The 24,576-nt window shown below is 44.2% G+C and overlaps 1 protein-coding gene across 1 annotated transcript; it reads left to right on the top strand.

Moving 5' to 3' along the window:
• Positions 1-7,839: 7,839 nt before the first annotated feature.
• On the top strand, positions 7,840-23,169 carry ATP12A (ATPase H+/K+ transporting non-gastric alpha2 subunit). Its single transcript, XM_026038125.1, has 23 exons — positions 7,840-7,848; positions 9,322-9,513; positions 11,196-11,255; positions 11,554-11,757; positions 12,337-12,450; positions 12,617-12,751; positions 13,241-13,358; positions 13,538-13,806; positions 13,953-14,151; positions 14,583-14,692; positions 15,060-15,194; positions 15,469-15,661; positions 15,905-16,080; positions 16,533-16,669; positions 17,356-17,506; positions 19,175-19,343; positions 19,967-20,121; positions 20,314-20,437; positions 20,794-20,939; positions 21,578-21,711; positions 22,426-22,527; positions 22,863-22,954; positions 23,141-23,169. Exons 1-23 carry the CDS (start codon positions 7,840-7,842, stop codon positions 23,167-23,169), a joined length of 3,153 nt encoding a protein of 1,050 aa, XP_025893910.1.
• Positions 23,170-24,576: the final 1,407 nt, after the last annotated feature.

The raw sequence follows: 24,576 nt of genomic DNA, 5'->3' as shown, positions 1-24,576 counted from the left end.
CACCCTCATCGCTCGTGCACTTAGGCTGCTCCACTGTATCTGCACCAGCCAGTTATTATTTTTCATCTGCAATGTAAGTAATCCTTGATGAAAACATTTTGGAAGTGCGATGTTTATTCTAAAAACAGAACAACATTTCATACTGTCACGTCAGTCTATGGGCTTTCTGGAAGAGGAGGGGCAGAAATACCTTGATGCATGGAGACAGCATTCCTGAAGGCTGGAATTACGGCAGTCAGGACAAGAAGCCGAGCTTATGAAGAGCAGCCTCCTGGGCAGTGCCAACTACCTGGGCAGGGCCTTTCAGCCCTGAATGCAGCTAAGTCCTGGAAAAACTGGGAGCAGCCCCYGCTCCGGATCCCCAGGTGTTGGGATCATGGGCCAGAGGAAGCATGGAGGTAGGGCAGGAAGCTCAGCTGGCTTAAAAACATTCCTCCCCCGTGCAAAGCTGCAGTGAAAAGCCCAAGCTTTTCCACATAGTTTTTGTCCACYGCTGCATAGTGCCTAAGCGTAGGACTGGAACAACCACACAAACTAGCAGACCAAACCAGCACCCAAATATATCCAGGCGCCTTCCTGGGATTTCAGAGGTTACTGCAGAGTCCCTAAACTAATRCAGTCCTCTCACTCTGACCGCGCGAGGTACCAACCAAGCGCYGCGGCCGTGAGTCAGGCTGGGAAGAGGCAGATTGAGGCAGAGCGCTTGGCTGGAGGCCACGTATTAAACGTGGGCTTGAGGYGAGGGCCCTGCGCTTCCTGCTTCCTGCTCTAAGGAGGCCGGGCAGCCTCCGCCTCCGCCCTGACCCCCATACCTGCATCGCTGGCCCGTGAGCRCACCCGCTGCTGCGGCCTCAGGACTCTTCCCCTTCCCGTGTGCGGCTTGCTCAGCAAAACCTTCGCACCTYGCTGCTCTTTCTAGGCAAAGCTTGGTCATCGCTGCTTCTCCTCCCCTTGCCCCTTCCATCGTGTGTCTGGACACACGGGTCCCCTCCGCCAGCCCTCTGCCAAGGTGCAACACTGCAGTGCTTTGAACCACGGGAAGCTTTGGGCTCTGCTCGCCTGAGAGCACTACTGTCCTCTTAACCTAGATAACGGAAGCAGCAGCAGGGCAGACATTGAGGCAGCACAGCACGGGATCCACCTCCCTCCCTGCTCCTGCACACCAGAGCAAATGACACCCGCTGCCAGCAGTACCCGAGCCCACTGCTGTGCACTGCGAGCAGCATCAGCACCTCCATGGTCTGTGTCAAGCTGCCCGTTTGCGGCACGTTAAGGAGTTTGCATGAGCAGTGCTGAGCACGAGCCTGGCCTCCGGGGCACCGTTCCAGATGCAGGATTAGATTGATAAGCAAAATCTAATGCGGTTAGCAACATTTCCAGCAGCCTATRGATTTTTCCTGCGTGTTATTTTAGTCTTAGAGCCATAACGCTGACTCGGAAGCCTTCTAAACACATTTGGAAAACAGCACGCTGCTCTAACAAGGCCAACCTAGTCTTCGTCTTCCCAGCAATTTCCTACTGCAACCAGAGCAGAAGCTTCCCAGCCCTTGCCTGAAGCTGTCCAGAGCACAATGCACGCGGGTTAGAAAGTCGTGGGTTTTGGTTAAGCTCTTGGAAGTGGGAAAGGAGGAGTAGTCCCACAATCCTTACTCCCATTTCCAGCTGTTTGCTACTAAGCATTTTATCACCCACCRATTTCCCGTGGCTTATAATCCTTTCCAAAGGGAGCCTGGCAAGCAGACACTAATGAACAGTAATGACACGGGGCACTCCATCCTGGGAAGCATGAAGATAAACAGAGCGGAAAACTCACCGCAAGCAGGACTTCAGACATATAAATCACACGCGCTCTGGATCTCTGTAAATGTTTAACTCTTCACATGTCCTAACCTCTTCAGGGAAATCATTCACTTGCTTTTTCCTCCAGCAAATGCTCAGTGATTTTCTCAGTTAAAAACTAGAGAAACGGTTTGAGCCCCAAGGCTGCAGGGGACTGCCCCAGACTAAGGCAGAGAACAGTGCAGGTAACTCAGCTTGCAGGACAGAAACGGGTCCACACCAAAGGGCCTGGGCAGCAGCCTATCGCCAGCTCAGGGTGCTCTGACAGCATCAAAAACCCCGCACGATGTACAGCAAAGCACTGATTACAGCTCCAGATTTAGCCCTGGCACACACAGCTTTAAGCTATTCTTCCTGAGTGCCCTACATAACAAACCCAAACAAATTAAGGAATGAGTAATGAAAAGGTAGGAGGCGGCAAGACTTGTTTTGGTTCAGGAAAGAATTCCCACCCCTTGCTTGGAATCTAAACTAGATTCAATTTAGATTAGAGCCAGGCAAGGCCAAATCCCCCGGAAGAATGAGGTGCTGCAGCAGATCGCTTCTTTTCCTTTGCAGATGTTGGGTTATTACATTCAGGTTTCATCTGCTGCTTCTACTTTGTTTCTGATCTTGTCAGCTTCGTGCCGTGCCCTCCCCTGTTCCTCTGGGTTAGGAGATCCCTTATAATCTCCCTCCGTAAGGAAAGAGCTAATTTGCTGTCTAGCACACAGCAAACGCGCTTGGGCCGATAAGCGAATGAGTCCATTAAAATGCTTTCTAATGCAACAGCCGTGCACACGCTCACACAACCAAAGGAAACACTCACAAGCCATGATGCAACAGCCATAAGCGAAAGCTTCCTTTTCTGCCTAATGCTACCATTACAGATTTTATGCAATAATCCCCCTTTTCCCAAAAATATTGTCCTGAAGAGCTTCCTTATTGAACCGATGCACTTCTCAAACTTTCTCAAATTAGTGATCTTAAAATATAGTATACCAAAGAGTAACGTACCACAAAAGCCTGCAATAACCTGAATTCCTACAGGCTCAGACAGAAGCTTATAAATTTTCAGGGTTCTGAAACAGTCCTAGAAAGTCTTACTACGTGTACATGGAATACCAAGGCAGCAGCTTCCCATACCAAGGAAGCAATTGCTAACTCGGGTATTCTGTGTGTGTGAGATGCCGTGTTTCTGGCAGAGGGGGCGATGCACATTCTGGAACCTTTTCCAGGCATCCCTAACGCGCTGCCTGCCTGTGCTGCCCGCCCAAACCAGCACACACGCAGGCGTCTTCACTCACCAAACACAGGTATTTGTAAACCTTTGAGCATGGTGCTGAAGGCCCCGTTCTGGGACGTTGCTCAAGCAGATTCCACGGGGAGCTGATTTGTGAAAGGAAAAAGGCTGCAGGGTAGAACCCAAGCCGGGGACGGGCGCCGCACAGCCCTCGCGAGGCTCTTACGGGAGYGTGGCGGCTGCAGGCTGGGTGTGAAGCCGCAGGGAAACAGGCGAAAGGCCGGGCTCGCTCCTCCTGCAGCACGTGCAGCTCCRGCCGGGAGCGGCCCGGGAAGAGCTTCCGTGGCTGCAACCGCAGCTGTCYGGCTAAGTGCTCCCAGGGCAGGCCAGGACGTCTGAGGAAGCGCCACGGTAAATACGGATCTGCCTGATGGACCAAGCACACGGAACTGAAGTGAGCGCTTCCAGACACTGGCAAGGAAGAGCTGGATGAGGTTCTTAGACCGATGCCTCCTGCCCAGGCCCTGCTCCAGGGAAAAGGAACTTTTCCTAGTACTTCTCCCATTGCTCATCCGCTACCTGCAAGCTCCCAGACAACCTGTGCAATTCTGCGGCAAGTTTCCCTCTGGGAAATGGGCACGGACCCTGGTGTGGGGTCAAGGCAGCTGGGAAACTTGGCCATGCCCCTTCACCTGGCTTGGACAAATATGAAACAAGTTTTTCCTGACCCAAAATATTTTCAGCAGCAGGCCAAGTGCAAGGAAGCTTTTGCACAGGGAAGACTTTGTGCTGCCCTGGGCTGGGTACAAACTCACCTGAGCTTCAATTTCCACAGGTAAAAGGCTGTTTACAGCTCGGTATCACAACTCAAACATCCCACTTGTGTTACACCTTAACCTAATTCAAGTTTCTTCCAGGAATCCTCTGAAGCCCACATATTTTTACATCCTTTTCAAATACCGTTCATTGAAGCCTCACTGCTGCCTGCACTGCTGCTAGCAGATTGCAAAGGGAAATCGYGGGTGCAGAGGTGAGTCCGTATCAAAGCAATGGTTACTGGCTGTCAGCTCCTGTAAAGCATGACCCATCGCTTCGTCAGTCCCAGCCTCTGGCTCTGCAAGCTGTGACTAAAGATCCCCGCGTGCAGCGCTAGCAGCTGGTGCAAGCTGTGAGCCAGCAGCTTGGCATTCTCAGCKGAAACACTCACCCCTTCTGTGCCGCTGAACTGTCCTTTTCAGTTAGCAGAACCCGTGTGACACTGCAGCGGGGTACGGCCACTGCGGGGTAAAAAGGGATCGTGTTTGAGCAGCCCACGTACAGGCAACTGACTCATTTTTAATCACTTTCCAATAGAGGTCATCCAGATGGTAAACATCTGGCTGTATGCATCGCGGCAATCTTTCTATGAGAGTCATGCTGCCAGTCAACCTTCGTCCTGCCGTATCAGTTGTCAATTATTTGTGCCGTCACATCCCTGCAGTGACCTGCTTTTGGCATAAAATATAAAAGCTACAGGACAGAAGTTGAAAATATCACTTTTTCTATGAAAACAGCATTTAAAGAAGCCAGTTTTAGTGTGTTTCCACACCAACTTCCTATTCTGACTAGCTCTGGGCAGCCCCAGGATGCTTCAGGCAGGAAGAAGTATCCTGTTTAATACCACGTCAATAAGAATTGAGTAATGGTTCATATTAATAGCACTAGGAAGCAGGAAGATAAAATAGCAAGAAGGATAAGAAAAGCCCTAGATACAATGTCTGGCTTGTTGCTTCTGTTTTCCTCCTCAGAGACAGCAAATACCAAAAGAAAACTGTCTCTAAATAGGATTCCCACCCCCATCTTGGCATGTTCCACTTCTTTTCAGAGTTCCCTTAGGCAGAGGCCAGCTTAGAGCAGCAGTTAAATGCAATTCCTGTATGCACCTGCCAGTACTTGTCTAGTTGATTGGTAGCTCTATTCCATCTTCCAAAGACGACTTTAATGCTATGAAACTATCTCCAGAAGCTCTGGCTGTGCTTTAAAGCTGGTCACAAAGGGAGAAGGGCCACCTCTCCCTAGCTGTCCTGTGCCAGGACATTAAGGCACGTGCAAGCTCCTGCCTCGGGAATTGTATTTGTGCAGGTGCAAAAGCAGGGACGGAGCAAAGGAAGCCGCAAGCCCGAGGCCGYGGCGCTCCCTCTGCTGCCTCCCTCCCGGGAACGCAGCGCACCACGAGCCACCGCTTTCCGAGGCAGGAATCTGGGATTCCGAACAATCCATTACTCCCTTCACCTCCCCAACAGGGCTCGGGTGGACAGAACGCAGAGGGAGGTGGGTGACAAGTTACCGTCGCTAGCAAGGACCATTCCCAACGGCAGGATACACATCAGTGCGYTGCTCTACCTTACAGCGCTCCTCATCACTGCTTCCGAAAACCAGCGACCCATTCTGTGGACAAACTAAGGAAGCCCGTGACACAGAGAATCTAAACTATCCATCGTGCACTTGGAATTTGGCAGCTCAATACACATCATTTGGCAGCAGCCAAAGACAGCTCAATGATTTGAAAACACTGGGAATAAATGAAGGGAATATAAAATACTGTAAAGCCACTATACAATCTAGGGAGCTTTTGCAGTTTAATTAACTTGCTACAAAACATACCCACAAGAAAACAGATGCATCGGTACAAATACTGCCTGTAGACCAGGATCTACAGCGTGCTTTCCTGCCAAACACTTCTCCAATTTGCATTTCTAACGTTTGTCTGCAGGAAAAAGTAGTCCTGATTTGCAGAAGAGAAACACAAACCCTGCCAAAATAACCTAGATAACGTTCTAAATCAGGAACTATTCCTAAGAAGTTGAGGGTAGTTGCTTTTATAAATCTCTGAACCGCAGCACGTAACGATATGCATTCCTGTTTTCCATCTACTAATCATTCCTGAGTGCTGGGCTATAAGACCAATTAAAAACTCTGAACGGAAAGGTCGGAGTACGTTAGTCCCTCTCCACATTTTGCAGCACGCCTTCCCTATGAACAACACTTACGGATAACACAACCGCCTTCCTGTTTCCACGGCCATACCTCCTTGTCCGTATCCCTGCATTTCCAGCCTCTAGTTTGACGTCAAACGCGCTCATTGTATTTCTTGATCCTCTCAGTCCTAGTGCCTTTTTTGGCAGTACAGGCCAATTCCAGTATGTATTAACACGACAAGTGCAGTTTAACTGAATACGCTGAATTTATCATTACTGTTGCCTACGACACGTGCTGTGAAATGGCCAGTGCCTATTTACGTAAGGAAAGGTTTGCTTTCAAGCACTAGTACGCAACCCAGTACTGCTTACAGCTGAAAGTGAACACGAAACCTTTCCAGCTGCACTTTTCTGTTTGCATCTTGCATAACCATTCTAACATCGAAGAATGTCATGGAAAAAACACAGTAAACCCCAAGTGAGTAGTAGAAGCAGTTACATGTTTAAATATAATCACTTATTTAAGGAGGTATGACACTTCAGTACCTGGAAACGTGCCTCTAATTGGAATATTAAGTTGTTCTTGCTGCTGTTGGTCAAYGATGCTTCTTGGTTGGCTGCCCTAGCCTAACAACTCATATCCATAGCTCAAAATGGTCAACATTGGTTATCACTGTTAACACATTGTATCTCTCATCATAATTTGAATATCCTGAATTATATAACGTAAAAGAAAGATTTTGCTGAAAGACTATGCTATGCAGTGAGACCAGGTCTGTCAGATGGAAGACGATAATCCCTAACATAATATGAAAGCATAGAGAAACTTTCAGCGTATTTCACTTGATATTTCTTCAGTCAAACTTTAAGAAAGAGGAGGAGAAAAAGTTAACTTGGCCTCTGACTGATGAGATACGCCAGGTATTAAAAGTGCCATAAATCATGTTATCATTTCAGTATGAAAACTTGCAATTTGTGCAAGATAAACTATTTAAATAAGCCGTTCAGATAACTGCTCTTGCTGAAAATAGACTGGGAAGTGATTGTTCAGTTAAGCATGACAGTCAAGAACGAAGCAAATGAAATGCAAGAAGAAAAGAGTGAAGCCCAAGTTAAGACACTGGAAGGAACACCGATGTGCTCAGTTATCGTAAGTCACTTAACATGAGAACATGCAAGCTGTGAGCCCCTGTTAGTACCTAAATAGCACAGAGATCTAACTTTTAAGGTAATTTTTTTGCCCCAGGTAGGCAAAGGGTTTGCCACATAAATAGGTAKGCAAGGCAAAATGTCTATGAGATTCCCTTTACCGCACCCTATGTTGTCACGATAGCTGGAAATCCTAAGGGGAGCCTGCTGCTGGAAAGGCTCTAGAGGAAACTCTTGGCTTCTAGCAAGATGAATAATACACCTGTTCCTGAGTTGTGAGCAAACACTACAAAGGAGTAATTAGAAACTATCTGACCTGAAACCCACATGCCCATTACTGTGGTATTTTTCCACCTACTACAGGTGAAACAGAAGATGGGCTGGACCTAGAAGGGGAGGGGTGGAGTGGCGGCGCAAGATGCTGATTTATAAAGCACTAGCAAACCCTGCTCTTTCTCCACAGGCTGGGCACAGCGAACCCGGCCTGTCCGCAGGATGCCGGAGCGCGAGCAGGAATCCAGCTAACGAAAGCTTGCCAGCYGAGGGGGACTAAACCTCTCTCCAGAGCCCTCACTGCTCCGAGCCACTTGATTCTCTGACTGGCCTTTGGTTTTCAACCAGCCTCTTTGGCTTCTCTGCTTTCCTCCATCGGAAAGAAAGAAGCTCACCAAGATGGTAAAGGTGAGTACACTGCTGAGCCAAACTGCTGTTCCTGAACATGTGCTTTTTTTCTTAACAAAGAGTATTATTTTAAAGTTTTGATATAAATAGCTATATTATGCATGTGAGTTATGTGAAAAATGGGACTAATGATAGATACTGTTGTGCATGCAGTASAACAACTGATTCTTTCAGTCCATACAAGTGCACACTCCCAATTCTAATAAGCAAAGAGAGCAGACTGGATATGAAACCCCTCTGAGAATGGCTCGCTTCTCCTTCAGCAGTTCCATGAACGTTATTTCTTTTGCAAATGCCAAAACCTGACAGTTTCTGAAAATGTGCTTAGAGAGGAGTCCCAGAAACCCCTCTGTGAATGCTGAAAGTAGATCAGTCTTCAGAGTGATCAATAGGTTTTTATTTAACATCTAGAATTTTCTTTATTATTCTCCTCCATCTGCTAAGTCCAACAGATTTCTGTTCTCCTGGTGTCTCTACTTTATGGTTATTTGAAAAAGGCTGAACAGATTTTTGGGTGGGATGCTTAAGGAAGGAGAAAGAAGAGGTGGGTGAAGAAAAAATTCCAACAGATAGACCAGATTGTGCATCTCTGGCAAGCCAGAAGAATGAGAAGTTCTTGTAACAGAGATGTCCTTTATCTGGGATATGTATAACCAAACAAACTCAAGTGCTTTAGGAGATGCGTTTCAGACACTTAGTGACACCCTATGTCCCTCTACTAAAGCAACCAGCAGATAAGATCCAGTAGGCACAACTCTGATGCAGCKCTGGTAGTAAATCCCTAAGGAATCAAGGGAGAAATAGGGCCAACCAAACAGCTCTTAAATGGAATGGCATGTGGTGGACAAGACAATGAGGGTCTGGAGCATTATGGTTACAGAATGGGGTGAATTAACCACGCAGGAGGCTTCACTTCCCTCTGTGGTATTAACTTTAAGTTAGGAAGTAGGAAAAAAAGCCCATAGGTTATCAATGAAAGGAAAACACTAACCGATGTGGCAGCTTCCCTAGTTTACCTAACAGTTTTACATACCTTGTAGTGGGACTGGCAAAATTGAGGGAAGGGTTTTGCCACCACCCCGTCAACTCTGAGCAATGTGTGAAAAGAAACAGACTTCATTGTCTATGGCTACCACTATGGTGTTTACCCTCATCCCTCACTATGGGAGAAAGTGACACTAGTTTTATGACTAAMCTGTAAAAAGTTGCAATAATATTTCTCTTTAAAAAAAAATATATACATGTGTAAATATTACTTTTAATTGAAAAATAGTGTTATTCTTTAAGTGCTGTACCTAGAAAGCTCCAGGAATGGGCAAAGAAAACACATGCTAGAGAGACCCCAGGGTAGGACAGATCAAACACTCTCCACTGCTAAGAGAAGAGGCAGTAACAACACGTACATTGTCTGAGCAAGTGAATTTATCAAGAGTTTGATTCGTCTGTCATTTTTTTTTTATTGTTTCCTTCAAGTCAAAGATTGAGATGATAATGCCAAAACCTTATTTACTTTTACAGAAAAAGTCTGATGTTTACTCCATTGAGATCAAGGGGATAAAGGAACTGGAAAAAATAGAGAAGGTAGATGAGGAGAATACGCACAAAGACCTTAAAGGCAACAAGAAAAAGAAGAAGACAGAAGACCTTAAGAAGGAACTGGACCTGGTAAGCTCACATTTCGCCCGGCAGGTCTGCATCAAGCCACTGTCTGAATGAAGCCTGGGGAAGGGGAGAAGATCTGCTGCTGTTCTTAATTGAACATAAATTGTGCTGGAAAGGTTAATAAGGAAGGGTTAGCTTCCTTACACTACTGTATTTGCCATTCTGAAAAAAAACAAAACAAAAAAAACAAAAAAAAACAAAAAAAAAAAAAACAAAGCAGTTGTGCAGAATTAATGCCAACAATGAAAGAATGATTCTGGCTTAATGGAGCCACTGACAGAACACTTCTCCCAAAGCAGGTTCTGTGTTTTCCTAGGTGGATTAACTCTAACCAAGTAGTGTTTTCTCAGAACTTCACCGAGTTACAGTCAGTGACGAAAGAGAATGAACTGCCAACACAAAATRTTTTCTTATGGCGATTTCCAGTCAGTCTACAAAGAGGTATCAGCCTTTAGAGCAGGATCCCTCCCCACCCAAACAAACTATGCTGTACTGGAAAAGCAGAGCACTAAGCTGGGGCTCAAGGAAGCTGTATTTTATTTGTATACCACTGACCTGCTAGCTGATCTTGGAAAAATTGCTTCCTGTCTATACGTTTCAGTTTCCCAATCTGGAAAATGAAGATAATTACGCTGACCTCTTTTCTCAATTGCTTTGAGAGCAACTGACAGGATAGGCTATTTATGGGGTAGACGGCCATTTCAAAGACAAGGAAACCCCCAAATGTGTTCTTATCTTTCCAAGATCCATCCCCAAACCAACCAAACCATTCTCARTCTCATCTTTGCCATCAAGGGAGGTACTRTTACCCTCCTGTATCTTCTGGGCAGGCATAGCACAAATTAATTGACTCAGCCAAGTAGCAATGAATCATTTCAGGAAAACAACGGTATGAGAACTCGCAATTTCTTGATTTCTTGGCTTCTAAATTTATGTTCAGTATGAGATATAAATAGGTCAATGAGACCACAGAACGGTCACTGTAGGGAATGGAGAAATTCAGATTTCCCTCTTCCACACCCTTCTGAACTGCGGTTAGAACCTGCTGCTTCTTCCTGCAAGACCCAGCAAATAATGCCTACACCTTCAGGCAGGTGCCAACACTGATCTCACTCACATTCTGGCACTACACCCTTTCTTTTATCAATATATTGCCTATTGAACTGGATTTTGGAGTCTTGCAACATGTAGGAATGCAAAGAGGAACTGTTGATTGAGAAAAAGCAGAGCTATTTGTGGTAAGCGCTATTAGCATGCAAGCATCATCCCGTCCCCGTGACAGATTTGCTGGAGGAGGCAGATATTTACAAAAGTATTCTCAAAACCAAGAGAGAAGTGTAGCTAGCACCTTCTAGCGAAGTGTCCTCTGCTAGCTCCTCAAACCACCACAACTTCCTGCATCTATCAGTTAGGCCTATTGACTCCTCACGCTTTCTTGCTCACATTTGTTGTGAAATTTTATTTTTGTTCAATCAAGGGAAATTGACTTGTCTTTCAAGCAAATGGTAGAGTTGAGAACAGAATAGATGAGAAATGCATATTATCCATTCATGAAAAGTGGGATGCCACAGCAGTAACTGAACCCACTGCTTCAGATATTAAGACAGTTCACCGTAAACTACAAGTTTCAACAGCCTCACCTTATGCTCCCTAACATGTATTTTCTTTTTCCTTTTGCAATCCAGGATGACCACAAACTCAGCGCTGAAGAACTGGAAGAAAAGTATGGTACCAGCATCAGCAAAGTAAGTACATTGCGTTTCATTAAGAATCTGTCCCAAGAGCAACAGAAATCTTGATGTGGTTTTGGTTTTAGTAGATATATATGTGACAGATAACTGTGAGAAAATAAAACCTCCTGAAGAACACTGCCCCAAATTCAATGCTCCAATAAGGAAACTGGTATTTCTTCATACCAGATATTAATAGTAGCCACCCTGAAATCAGAGATGCAGGTTACTGCAGCTGATCCACAACATGAGCAAACAACATGGGAATATCTGCTCTCTGACTTCATTTTAATGGTGTCCTTTACTTGTGCAGGGTCTCTCCAGTGCAAGAGCAGCAGAGATTTTGGCTCGGGATGGTCCCAATTCGCTCACTCCTCCCAAAGCCACCCCTGAGATYGTCAAGTTCCTCAAGCAGATGGTGGGAGGGTTTTCCATCCTCTTATGGATAGGAGCTGTTTTCTCCTGGATTTCATTTGGCATTCAGTTTGCCCAGGGAGCTGAATCACCCTTTGACAACGTAAGTATTTGAATAACTGCAAACTGAGTATTTGACTCTTTGACAATGTAAGTAGTTTAAATACTAATTCATAGTTATTCAATAACTACAATGAGGCATTTTATTCTTTCAGGACTCTTTCCCTCTGCTACTGAACTTTTCTGATAAATGCCCAAATACCTGACATACCACTTCTGTCCAAGAGTGCCTGTCCTAGATTTTATAACCACTACCTCTAATCACAATTCTTGAGTATTGATAAGGGGAAYACTGAAGTCCATAAAGGACTCCTGAGTCTTTGACTCCGATTCCCTTTTGAGGTACATTTAGCTGGGAATACAATTTGTTGGGTTCACGTCAAGCTTTTAGAGAGACAGGAATCACATTATTAAACCCCCTTTTTTATATTTATGAACCTTACTTTATTACTAACATGGCAAAACTAGAAACCTCTTTTCCAATTAAAAACTTTTAGACTGACTCCATATTTCACCTTGTAAATAGTCTACTGAGACAATACCAAAGAACTATGATTTATTCCAGCATAGGTAGTACCGAACACATTTTAAAATGAACTGGATTCCTTTCTTTCATTAACAGCTCTACCTCGGTGTAGTCCTCGCACTAGTCGTTATACTCACTGGTATCTTTGCTTACTATCAAGAAGCTAAAAGCACAAACATCATGGCCAGTTTCAGCAAAATGATTCCACAGGTAAGCATAGCAAAGAAATTCTATTCAAGATAACCATTTATTCTCTTTGTGCACCATTAAATGACAAGGGTGGTACTTGAGCAATAAGCAGACTGAATTCCATGCACAAAGCTGAATTTTGGGGGGACAGGGCAGTGCTTACTCACGTTGTACTTTTATCTTACAGCAAGCTGTTGTCATCAGAGACGCAGAAAAGAAGGAGCTGTCGGCAGACCAGCTGGTTGTGGGAGACATTGTGGAAATAAAGGGTGGAGATAGGATCCCAGCAGACATTCGTCTGATCTTCACTCAGGGGTGTAAGGTACAGTGATTGGTATGGCATGAGGAGGTGGGGGAAACATGGTTGAGAGTAAGAATTATTACAAAGTACAAATTTGCAGTCACCTAATGGGAATTATCAGATCCTTAATTAGACACAATGTCTGTGCAGAAGTTCTACTGTGATGCTCAGCTCATGCACTACTTAGTAACATTGCACACCTTCCTGGGCATCAAAATAAGCTGTTGTGACTGTGCCATATCCTGGCAATACTCTTTGACAGGGCAAAGGCAGAAATACCAACAACAAATGTCTCCACATACCTACAAGTAGATCTTCCTGCCATGTTTTCTTTCAGGCTACTGTCCCCAAACCCACTGACAGACACGTGACACAGACTGAATTCCCACAGAAACACATTCTCTAACGGGCACTGAGATGTTGTCCCTGTATCCATTATCAAATGTGCTGCTGTCTTATCTTGGGGGCTATACATAACTTTGTTATGGGCACGTCTCTGTTTTGTTAAAGGTGGACAACTCTTCACTCACGGGGGAATCGGAACCGCAGTCCCGTTCCTGTGACTTCACCCATGAGAACCCCTTGGAGACCAGGAATATTGCATTCTACTCCACTACCTGCGTGGAAGGTGCGTGCAGAAATTAGGGTTAAGTCATGATGTTATATAACACTGCTAGCTGATTTGCAATGTGGTTCTGTGGTGATATTTYAGTCACATAAAGACTGAGAAAGGTTTCTGCCAAAGCAGTGCTGTGCCTAGAAGACAGGATCACCTCTCRGAGCTGACAGCCCGTTATTTCCTTACAGGCACTGCTACTGGCATCGTAATCAACACTGGGGATCGCACCATCATCGGGCGCATTGCCTCTCTCGCATCCGGAGTCGGGAACGAGAAAACGCCCATTGCTATTGAGATAGAGCATTTTGTCTACCTGGTGGCAGGAGTGGCTATTTCCATCGGCGTTCTCTTCTTCATTATTTCTGTTTCCATGCGATACAAATTCTTGGACTCCATCATCTTTCTCATTGGCATCATTGTGGCCAACGTGCCAGAAGGACTGCTAGCCACAGTAACGGTAAGTCTGTGCTGGAATCCACTGGCTGCCGCTCTATTTCCTCATCTGCTACAGATGAAGAAAGAAAAAAGCAGGTTTGTAACCTCCTTTTCTTGTTCTGTAACTATGCCTTACTAACAGTGAGCTGCACTTCTTTACCCTGCCAGGTGAGTTTGTCTCTGACAGCCAAGCGGATGGCAAAGAAGAACTGTTTGGTGAAGAACTTGGAAGCTGTAGAGACACTAGGTTCTACCTCTATCATCTGCTCTGACAAGACAGGAACCCTCACACAAAACAGGATGACTGTTGCTCACCTCTGGTTTGATGATCAGATCTACTCAGCTGATACCAGTGAAGATCAGACAAGTAAATATGGCAAATCTGGGAAGGGAAACTAAATGGATCGAATGTGGTGTGGGACACCCACTGGTTGTCAAAGCAATGCCAACAGGGATGTCTTCTGACAGCTAAAGTAGAGATATCTCCCTGACATAACAAATGCAGCCTGCAAGAGCAACCTTCCCTCTTAGCCTTGTAGAGAGTTCAAGAAACAAAATTTCAATTCCACTCACAGAAAATAAGCTCACTCTCAGCAAGTTTGCTAGGAAAATCGACAGAGTAACTGCCAGAACTGTTAAGGGACGTAGAAGGGAATGTGTCAAATTATTTTTCTATAACAAAAACTATCAAAAGAGCAATTTTCTTCGGCATATAATTCAAACCCTTTTGCTTCAAACTTAAACCTCCACTGCTATCATCCAACATATTAAAGGTTACATTTTTTTACTTCCTCACAGCCCAACCATTTGATCAAACTTCTAAGACGTGGGCAGCATTATCAAAAATTGTAACTCTCTGCAACCGGGCAGAATTTCGACCAGGACAGGAGAACCTCCCAATAATGAAGGTACTGCCTGCGCCCTATCAATATACTTCACTTCCTCTGGAAAGAATACACAGGGGCTGTTTTATTTGGCCTTACTAGGCGACATACTCACTATAAAGCTCCTACTGGAACCTGAAAGCCATCACAAATCTTGCACTTTCCCAGAATCATACACTGATTTCATCTCCTTGCAATAGCTTCATTTTGGCAGCAAMTCTATTACAGAGGCCCCAAATTGTTAGTGTAATAATTTTTCAGAACAGCTGTTGATTCATGTGGATTGACTGATGCTTAAAAACATCTAAGGAAAGCTACAGAAGTATAGAAGCTCTTGGTGGAAGTGCACAAGTATCCATACTACAAACTGTTCCTCTTTTTTTGCATATAGAGAGTTGTGGCAGGCGATGCCTCTGAAACAGCCCTGCTGAAATTTGCAGAAGTAGTTTTGGGTGATGTCATGGATATCAGAGCACGAAACAAGAAAGTGGCTGAAATTCCTTTCAACTCTACCAACAAATTTCAGGTGTGTTCTATTTTTGAAAATTAGACCAGACTGCTTCCAACCTGTTTCCATAACTGTGTCTAACTCAACTATGTGGAACATGCACGTCTTAATGTGGAAATGTAATGACATGGGAAATTTAAGCCATAAAAATGCAGCTCACATCATTTCATGGAAAGAACAATATYCTCTGAGAAAGGATAAGAGACATTATCTTGATTCCAAGTGACCAAAACCCGAGAGAGATGAGTATCAGGTATTCCCTTCCAACTTATTTCACGCTTGTGCCATGCAGCTTTCCATTCACGAGACCGAAGATCCCGACGACAAACGCTTTCTGCTGGTGATGAAAGGTGCCCCAGAGAGGATTCTCGAGAGGTGCAGCACTATCATGATCAATGGCAAGGAAGAACCGCTGGACAGTGAGAAGGCAGAAGCTTTCCAGACAGCATACATGGAGCTGGGGGGCATGGGAGAGAGAGTGCTGGGTGAGTATTGCTGCTTTTACACTGCAGTGCAAGAAGAAAAAAGAAAAACCTCTAAACCTCTAAGGACTTAATCCACGTTGTTGAATTAAATGCCAAGCCTATGTAAGCTTCGTTGTGAAGGGTACAGCACAAAGATCTACTGTGAAAAGCTATGCATTAAATGCACAAGAGTTTATAGAGCTAAAAAAATCTCTTTTTTCCTACCATTTCCTGTTCACTTCATCATGCTAATTTTGTTCCCAGGTTTCTGTCATTTGTACCTGCCTGAAAATGAGTTTCCAGACACTTACTCCTTTGACACGGATTCCATGAACTTCCCCACTTCCAACCTCTGCTTTGTTGGGCTCTTATCTATGATCGATCCACCGCGCTCCACAGTGCCAGATGCTGTCTCAAAATGCCGCAGTGCTGGAATCAAGGTACGTTTTTTGCTATGAATTACACAGTGAGTCTACAAAAAGACAGACAGGGCAACTGGCAACCCTTGTTCCAGAAATATTAAGAAAAACTGTTTTACCTGTTAGGACACCTGAGTCACAAGGATTCAGTTTATGACGCAACACTCTAGCAAACTCTCACCTTTGAATATACGTAAACGCACACATAAAAGCTTCTTTATTCTGCATTATTCTGACCTCGCTACTTGTGATAAACAGTTCCCTTACAGCCCTGATAAAATAAGGCCAACAATAAGACAGAACTTGTGTCAACACRGAGCTAATTAATTAATAGTCATGATTAGTCTTTGTTATGTACACAATGCAGCTTTCCAAGCGCCGATTCTGAAGTGCTTCCTGGTCTAGAACAATAGATATTGCATCTTATCTCCCTCCATCCATTGAATAGACATTTCTCACTCACCCTTCCTCAGGTTATCATGGTCACTGGCGATCATCCCATCACCGCGAAGGCCATTGCCAAGAGCGTAGGCATCATTTCAGCCACCAGCGAGACCGTGGAAGATCTGGCCAAGCGCCTCAACCTCCCAGTCGAGCGGGTCGACAGACGGTAGGAGCAGAGGGAGCCGCCGGGCRTCGCTGCCTGACGGCCAGGCCCTTTCCCTCCACGAAGCTTTCATGTTTCGCTGCAGCTGCTTGGGCCATTCCCAGCCATTGTGTCCACCCAGCTTGGCATCTCCACCCACATAACTATGCACGGGGGTCAGTGTGTCTCAGTCCTCACTGGCCCTTGACAATTCCTAGCAAATAATACTGTGCAGAGCATGCTGGCTTTGCTGTCACTGCAACCTGAAGCAACATGCACTTACAGAAAGCAAAATCAAGAATTAAAGGCACTGACCTAACGACCAATGGTTCAGGTTCCTCCTTCCCCTTTTACATATAAAAATATTAACCTTTGTAGGGCATGAAACATAAAAACCTCTCATAGAAAAGAAGTTTCTCCCCACCAGTGCTCCACCCCATCCCAACTTCTCTTCACACTGCATTTTCTGCTGTTTCTGCCTGCTCAGGAGGAAGCTTCAATTATTTCCTTCTGTATCTAGGTAACTGTAATATACTCTGGATTTATACAGTGCCTTTCATTCAACACCTGCTGATTAACAACTAAAGCTTCTGAAATTATCTCAGCTTGCTGCTTTCCTCAGTGTTGAGCTGCATATGTTGCATGAGTGCCCTATTTTTAACTAAGCCCTTTGATTTGAAAATTCACCYGGCTTTTCATGGCTCTTACAGGCAAGCAACAGCCGCAGTAGTTAATGGGATGGAGCTGAAGGACATGAGTCTGGAGCAACTGGATGAGGTCTTGTGTAACCATTCAGAGATAGTCTTTGCTCGGACATCGCCCCAGCAGAAACTGATTATAGTGGAAGGCTGCCAAAGGCAGGTGAGTGAGAGGAGCATGTGGTTATTACACACAGATACAGCCACAGCAAGCAGCACCATTGCTTACTGTTGCTTTCTGCTTACTGTTACCACATACTCTCATCTTATTTCCTGGGGGCCATCTAGACCTACATACGTCCTGCCCACGGGAATATCTGGAAGTGAATTTAAGGTGTGAATCCCACAAAATGTCCTAGCATGGTTTATCTAGGCACAAGCCTTGTAACTACTTCTGAAGACTGGACAGTAACTCTCAGAACTTTATGACTGTAAGGCAGGATTTGAARAGAGTCTGTGCCATCTACAGGCACTATTATTAGGTAAAGTCCAGCACAGGAGGCAGAGACAAACAGGATGCATTGCACTCTGAAAAGGTTCACATTGTCACCAGAGGGTTCTCCCCTTTGACACGGCGTTTTCTAAATGCTGTAAATTGAAAGCTATACAAATGCCCTGCTGAACTTTGCAAACAAAGCAGATACAGCTCAAGCCATTATTTCATTTTTGTAATTACACCAGAGCTGAGCTTTCCCATTATCATTATCAGCTCTTTGGGTATAAGCCTGAAGTGCTTCTGGGCTGGGGGGAGAAGGGATAAAAATCCTTCAACTTCATCTTCTTTTTTTTTCCTCTTTTCTAACGGCCTTTGGCAGACATAGAGTAAATGTGTTCTGCATTGCACTAGGAGCACCCACGCTCCTAGTGGATTTGGCTTTTTAAAGGATAACGCGGAATGACCCCCTCCCAACCCCTAAGCCAGTCAGTCTACAAGCTATGTTTAGTCCTGGGAGCTTATAAGCCCTTCTGCACATGGCATTATTCATAGGTAATGACTCTATACTAAATCCCCGGAGGGACAGGACATTCAGAATTTGTTTTGATCAGTTTGCCAGGCGCTCTCCCACTCAGAACACCCTGACTTGCTGTTCAGTTACGAGACACTATACCAGCTACAGCAGGGCCCTCCACTGCAGTAGATGTTTCTCTGGAAAATACGAGGGAATCTTGAGGAATTCATTTTTTTCCCATCTGTTCAGTTACTAGGATAACTCTAGCCCACTCTGGCAGCAACCAAAAGAYGCTGGCTGAGAAGCCTAACTGAACGGTTATGCAATTTGCACTTAATACCAAAACTGACTCATTCTACAGGCACTTCAGAACGCAGGGAAAGACAGAACGTGTTGTGTCAGCTGAATTTCCCACAGACATGCCTGGATCACCAGATAGCCAAAGGGCTAGACTACATATAGGAAGAAGTAAACAGATCTTAGACACATCTACTTCAGAGGTCTGCTCAGGAGGAGATAAATCATATCCTTGAATTATCCATTTCTCTCTGCAAAACATGAACTCTAGGCAACAAATTCAGATACGGACACCAATAGCACAGGCAGCTGCTGCTAGGCTGATCCTTCCCATGGTCCTTCTCAAYGCTGGGTATGTTTTTTGTGGGTAGGAAGAAGAGTCAGCAGATCACATCCATATGGTTCACAARGCACCTTCCAGCTGCACAGATGAACTTTACAAAGCAATAAGGGAATAGAGGAAGAACTATTTACCCACCCTAGAGGTTTAAAGACATGGAACATGATGAGAGGAGATCTTCCTTACTGGAAGACAGCTCAATCTCCTCAAAAAAATCACACCTGGATACTTTTGTGTGTTGCAGGGAGCAGTGGTTGCAGTGACTGGAGATGGAGTTAATGACTCCCCTGCTCTTAAAAAAGCAGATATTGGGATTGCTATGGGTATTGCTGGTTCTGACGCAGCTAAAAATGCAGCTGATATGGTCCTGCTGGATGATAACTTTGCTTCTATTGTCACGGGAGTGGAAGAAGGTAAAAATAATACTGCTATGTTGCTATCCACTTTCTTAGCTAAAAGCTACTGACAGCCACACAGGATTTACCCTCCCCACCCATTCCCTTATCTCCTTCCTGGATTCAGACMTGTAGTTGTGATACTCTGCAAAGTTTGGGAATTAATTCCATTCACACAGAGTAAGAAAATCATCCATTTCTCCCCGATTTTCACACGCATTTGTTAAAAAGAGTATTCATGGGTCTGCTATCGCTGGTTGCTCAAACTCCAGACACAAGCACTTCCCATCCTACTTGCTCCTATGCAGTTCTGAGCTTCACAAAGATTTTTCCCTTTATGTTTTCATTTGGTTATTTGTTCACACATCATCTTAGTCCTGCTTCATCCGTGACACTATCACACTCTTCTCTCACAGCAGCAAAGAGATTGCACTTTCCATTAACACTAAAGCTTATTCGGGAATGTGATATGTTTTGTTCTCAAGACCGTAAGTAAAAGATGTGCTATTTTTCCCTGAATTTTCAGAAGAGTAGAACACAAACTATGCATAATTTCACTTTGCTGGTTGAAATTCTTGCTTTTGAAAACAAAACTGGAAACTAGCTATTATAGAAATGCTTTTTCTTTTCTCTCCCTCCAGGCCGTTTGATCTTTGATAACCTCAAGAAAACAATTGCCTACACTCTGACCAAGAATATTGCTGAGCTCTGTCCTTTCCTCATCTACATTATTGCCAGCATTCCAATGCCCATTGGCACCATCACCATCCTCTTCATTGACCTGGGCACAGACATTGTAAGTTCCTGTCTCCTAAAAGTTGGTCACTTTTTACTGAAATATAATGATAAATGAGACAGGCTGGGTGCAAAGAGAGGTGCAGCTCACCAGAAGAGTTAGTTGTCTTACCATATAACGGAGTAGACTAAACATTGCTGGATATGGAGAAAAACGAGAGGAAAAGATTCTGACGGTTCCTTTCTTTTGTAGATTCCCTCTGTGGCACTAGCCTATGAAAAAGCTGAAAGTGATATTATGAACAGGAGACCCCGAAACAAGAAGAAAGATAGGCTGGTGAATGAGCAGCTTGCCGTATACTCCTACCTGCACATCGGTAGGTCAGCCTATTCTCTGCAACACTATATTGCATCAATATAGCAAGACAGAGGCAGCTTCATATAGCTTTGAGAGCAAGAGGAGGATCTGAAATTCATTTTTTCCTTCTGGGCACAGTTCACTACAGCAGCCTAGGCAAGGAAACCAACTTCCCTCCGTCCCTCATTACCTACGGTACAGTATTTTCTGCCTACAGAGGTCAAGAAGCTTACGAGCACTGAGAGCTGTAAAAACTGTATTCAAAGCCATGTCAAGCTGCACAGCTTAGGAGATAGCTCAGCACTCAAATCCTCAACATTCCTCAGTGCTCCTAGATTTTGCTTCTTCCTCACTCCTGCCTCTTTGATTTTGCAGGTATCATGCAGTCAGTGGGAGCCTTTGTAACTTATTTCACAGTGTATGCTGAGCAAGGCTTCCTCCCTTCCACATTGCTTGGCGTGCGAGTCAACTGGGAAAGCAACGCTATTAATGACTTTGAGGATTCATATGGACAGGAATGGGTAAAGAACCACTGACCCACCCTCGCGCTCTCTCTTACCAACACTTTCTGAAAGATCCCACCTTCTTACAAAATAGAAGATTAGCGAGAGAAAGAAACAGGGATTTAAATGTACAAATAGCGTTAGTTTTCATCTAATGGTTCCTCGGGATAGATTCTTTAGACTTTCCACCCTTCCACCTGGCTCCTCCACTCGCACCGAGTTTGTTCATTCTTCTAGAATTCCCGTTCTTCTGTCTCAAAGTCTTTGGAAAAGCATGCTCTTCTCTGGACTTTATGCTTCGACCACCACGATCTCTCCATGCAGCTTGGGAGGAGCGCTGCTGAAGCACTGCTTTGCAGGCTCTCCTTCCTGCTTTCCCTCTTAACCCTTGCTCTCTCACTCTACACAAATCACTACACACAAAAGCTAATATAAAYCAATTAATAAATCAGTATGCATTCCTCTCCAAACCAATTTAGACTCCAGCTTCATGACTCACCCGCAGCAACTTAGCAGACTGGAACAACTGGCCAAATCTGATCTTTATACTTCTAAATCTGCAATAACTCCGCAATATTACCAAGGTTTGCAGTCACTTGCAGAAGATATGAGTGTCTGATAAAACACCAATGTTTGCTTTCTCCTTCGCTTCACAGACTAAATACCAGAGGATGTACCTACAGTGGACTGGATATACTGCCTTTTTTGTCAGCATCACAATTCAGCAAGTGGCAGACTTGATCATCAGGAAAACACGAAGAAACTCCATTTTCCAGCAGGGTCTTTTCAGGCAAGTTTTGATAGTTCCTTACCTGACACATGGAAGGATAAAAATGAATCCATTTGTAATTTTAGCAGAAGGTTAGCTCAGTGATTTAGACCTCTGATATTTAAGTCTCTGAGCAAAGACAAAACTTGGGATTCAAGCAATAGCAAATCTCAGGAAAATGTTTTATTCCCTCCTCCTCTTTCCTAATAGCAGGTTTCATTAAACAAAGATGTACCAATTCCTCTATAGATGMATCCCCTGAAAAAACAATTCTACAATCTGTTGTTAGTTAGAAATACCTAGCTGGATGGACAAACACCAAGAATAAAAGCTGGCATCCAGTCAGAGTATAAGAGAGCAAATTGTTTTCCTTTATCTGCAAGCACAGTGCCTACACCTATGCATATATTTTCTTTCAGAGAGATAAGAAAGTAAATTATTTTCCTTTATCTGCAAGCACATGGGCTACACCTATGGATATATTCTTCTTCCATACACATGAGTCACAACATGCACACTCACAGGGTAACCTGAAGATATGGCTAAAGCAAACTGCAGCTCTACCTAAACCTGGCTTTGATCCTGCTACATCAGGATGGTAGCAGGGAAGACACAGGCAAATGTGACCTAAAGAGTGTGACGGAGTCTAACCAAAGGGCCTTTGCACTATGCTGCAGCACTGGTTTTTCATACATGGGTACACACACGCAACCTCTCCTTTTGGTTTTCTTGCAGGAACAAAGTCATCTGGGTGGGTATATTTTCCCAAATCGGAATTGCCCTGATCCTTACTTACGGCCTCGGACACGTTACAGCCCTGAACTTCACACCGCTGAGGTGAGTTCTGCCGCGTGCACATTCCCCATGCCCTTCATGCAGAAACACACCTGGATGTGCCAATGTGCCAGCTACAGGCAAATGAAAGTTCAAGCCAGAGATAAATATTTAGGAACACTCATTGTGAATTAACCAAAAAGGCCATTAGTAAAAAAAAAAAAAAAAAAAAAAAAAAAATCACTTTTTTTCCACTAGATTACCACCATCCTAGTTCTAATTCCTTGATCAGAAAAGAAAACCCAAGGCAGCCACATTTCTTTCAGTGACACCTAAAGCATAGTGGAAGAACAGCTGAGTGCTTCCATGCTTCTAAGAACCTCCTTTCTCACTCCCAGGTTTCAGTACTGGTTTGTGGCGGTTCCATTTGCCATCTTGATATGGGTGTACGACGAAGTCCGCAAACTGCTCATCAGGAKATACCCAGGAAGTAAGTAGGGTTTTCTGCATTTAGAATCTGAGTCTTTTTTCCTCTCCTTTAATTTGTCCATCTAGTTTAGCTGCCTCAGAGGGGTGGACTGCTTAGAAATGGACCATTTGGTCATGATGATTATGTTCACTTTTAAGGGAAAAAATAGAGTTACTCATTTTTTTGCCCTTCTTCCTCACACTGCAGGCTGGTGGGACAAGAACATGTATTACTGAAACAGTCCTCATCACTGCTCATCTTCTTACTTGTGGAGAGCTTCTCCATCCTCATTCAGCCTCTGCTGCTTAAACGTCCTGTCTGTGCAATAATCACTTGGGCTCGCCCCATGAAAGGCTGAAGAAATGTCATGAATTTCATGAAGAAATAAGGACCTAAGAGGCTGATAAGTTACCTTCTATTGTACTGTAAAACTTACACTTGTCCAGAAATGGAAACACTACCTATTTTTGTAACAAGCACAATATTCCCTCCTGAAAGTATGAACTTGGAGTGTACCCAGGGAGGAAAACACAYATAGAAGAAAAAAACCTGACAAACTCCCAAATAATATAAGGCATTAACTTGCACTACAAGTGTTTGTTGATTTTTTTTGTTTGTTTGTTTTAGTGCAATTGAATTACAAACGAGCGCATTCATAGATCTGAAGTATGTTACCAAAGGTAACATGGCTGTATAGGAATAATTTGATAATAAAATATTTTCCAGAAAAAAAAGGTTCTTCCCTTTGTTTTCTTATAAAGACAAAACCAAAAAGGATTTAACCTCTGCCAGGATGAAAGAGCAAAGAAGAGCACACTCAGCTTTCAAAGATGAGGATAATGCACCTCAAAATCCTGCTCYGTTCACATTAAGGCGTCCTGGAAACCAAGTGATGTAAAAATTTTAAGAGGTTCAACTTACTACTGTTTTTTCAAAGCCCACAACCTATATGGCAAAAAAAGACCTTTRCATACATCAAAGCAGCACAGATAATGTTTTCTTTGCAACCAAGTCTTCAATATGCCCAGTTCCGCAAGAATCGATAGACCCCACAGCTTGTTTAGCCTATGGCTTTAGAAAATTTCAAAGAAAACAAGGTAATTAATACGTGTTGATATTTCATATTTATACACAAGTCTAGACAAGAAATCGGGACAGACACGGAACTTCCTGTTGCAGCAAAAGAAAAGAGGGATTACCAGAGTGCTAGAGATCAGGGAAAGAATCGAGGGAGGRCAAGGGGAGAATGACTTCCAGCCTAATGCCTGCTGACTTCCAAATGTCAACACTCTTAAATGCTAAGAGCTACTTTGCATTTTATAAGCCTCCCTCCAAGACTCCTCCCTATAATACCCAGCCGGGAATTACCCTGAGTATCAGTTGCAAAGGGTATCACTGTTTTGCACACGTAGAGATGAAGAGGAGGCATTACAAAAGAAGGAAGAGCGATAGGGCTAAGTATGTAAACTGTGAAATATGAGGGCGAGCCCAGGTTCCAGGTACCTGCCCTCGCGTGCTCCTTATCACCTGGCAAGGCAGAACACACCAAGAACCAACATGTGAGGTGCCAAGATGACAATTCCCCACAGTTTGGCCCTTGTCAGGGATCAGGACCAAATTTGTTTTCTGTTCTACCTTGAACA

Source organism: Nothoprocta perdicaria, unplaced genomic scaffold (assembly GCF_003342845.1).
Source record: "Nothoprocta perdicaria isolate Ctin4 unplaced genomic scaffold, notPer1 scaffold_201, whole genome shotgun sequence".
In the NCBI taxonomy this organism is placed as follows: Eukaryota; Metazoa; Chordata; class Aves; order Tinamiformes; family Tinamidae; genus Nothoprocta; species Nothoprocta perdicaria.
This window is presented reverse-complemented; position numbering and strand designations above follow the sequence as displayed.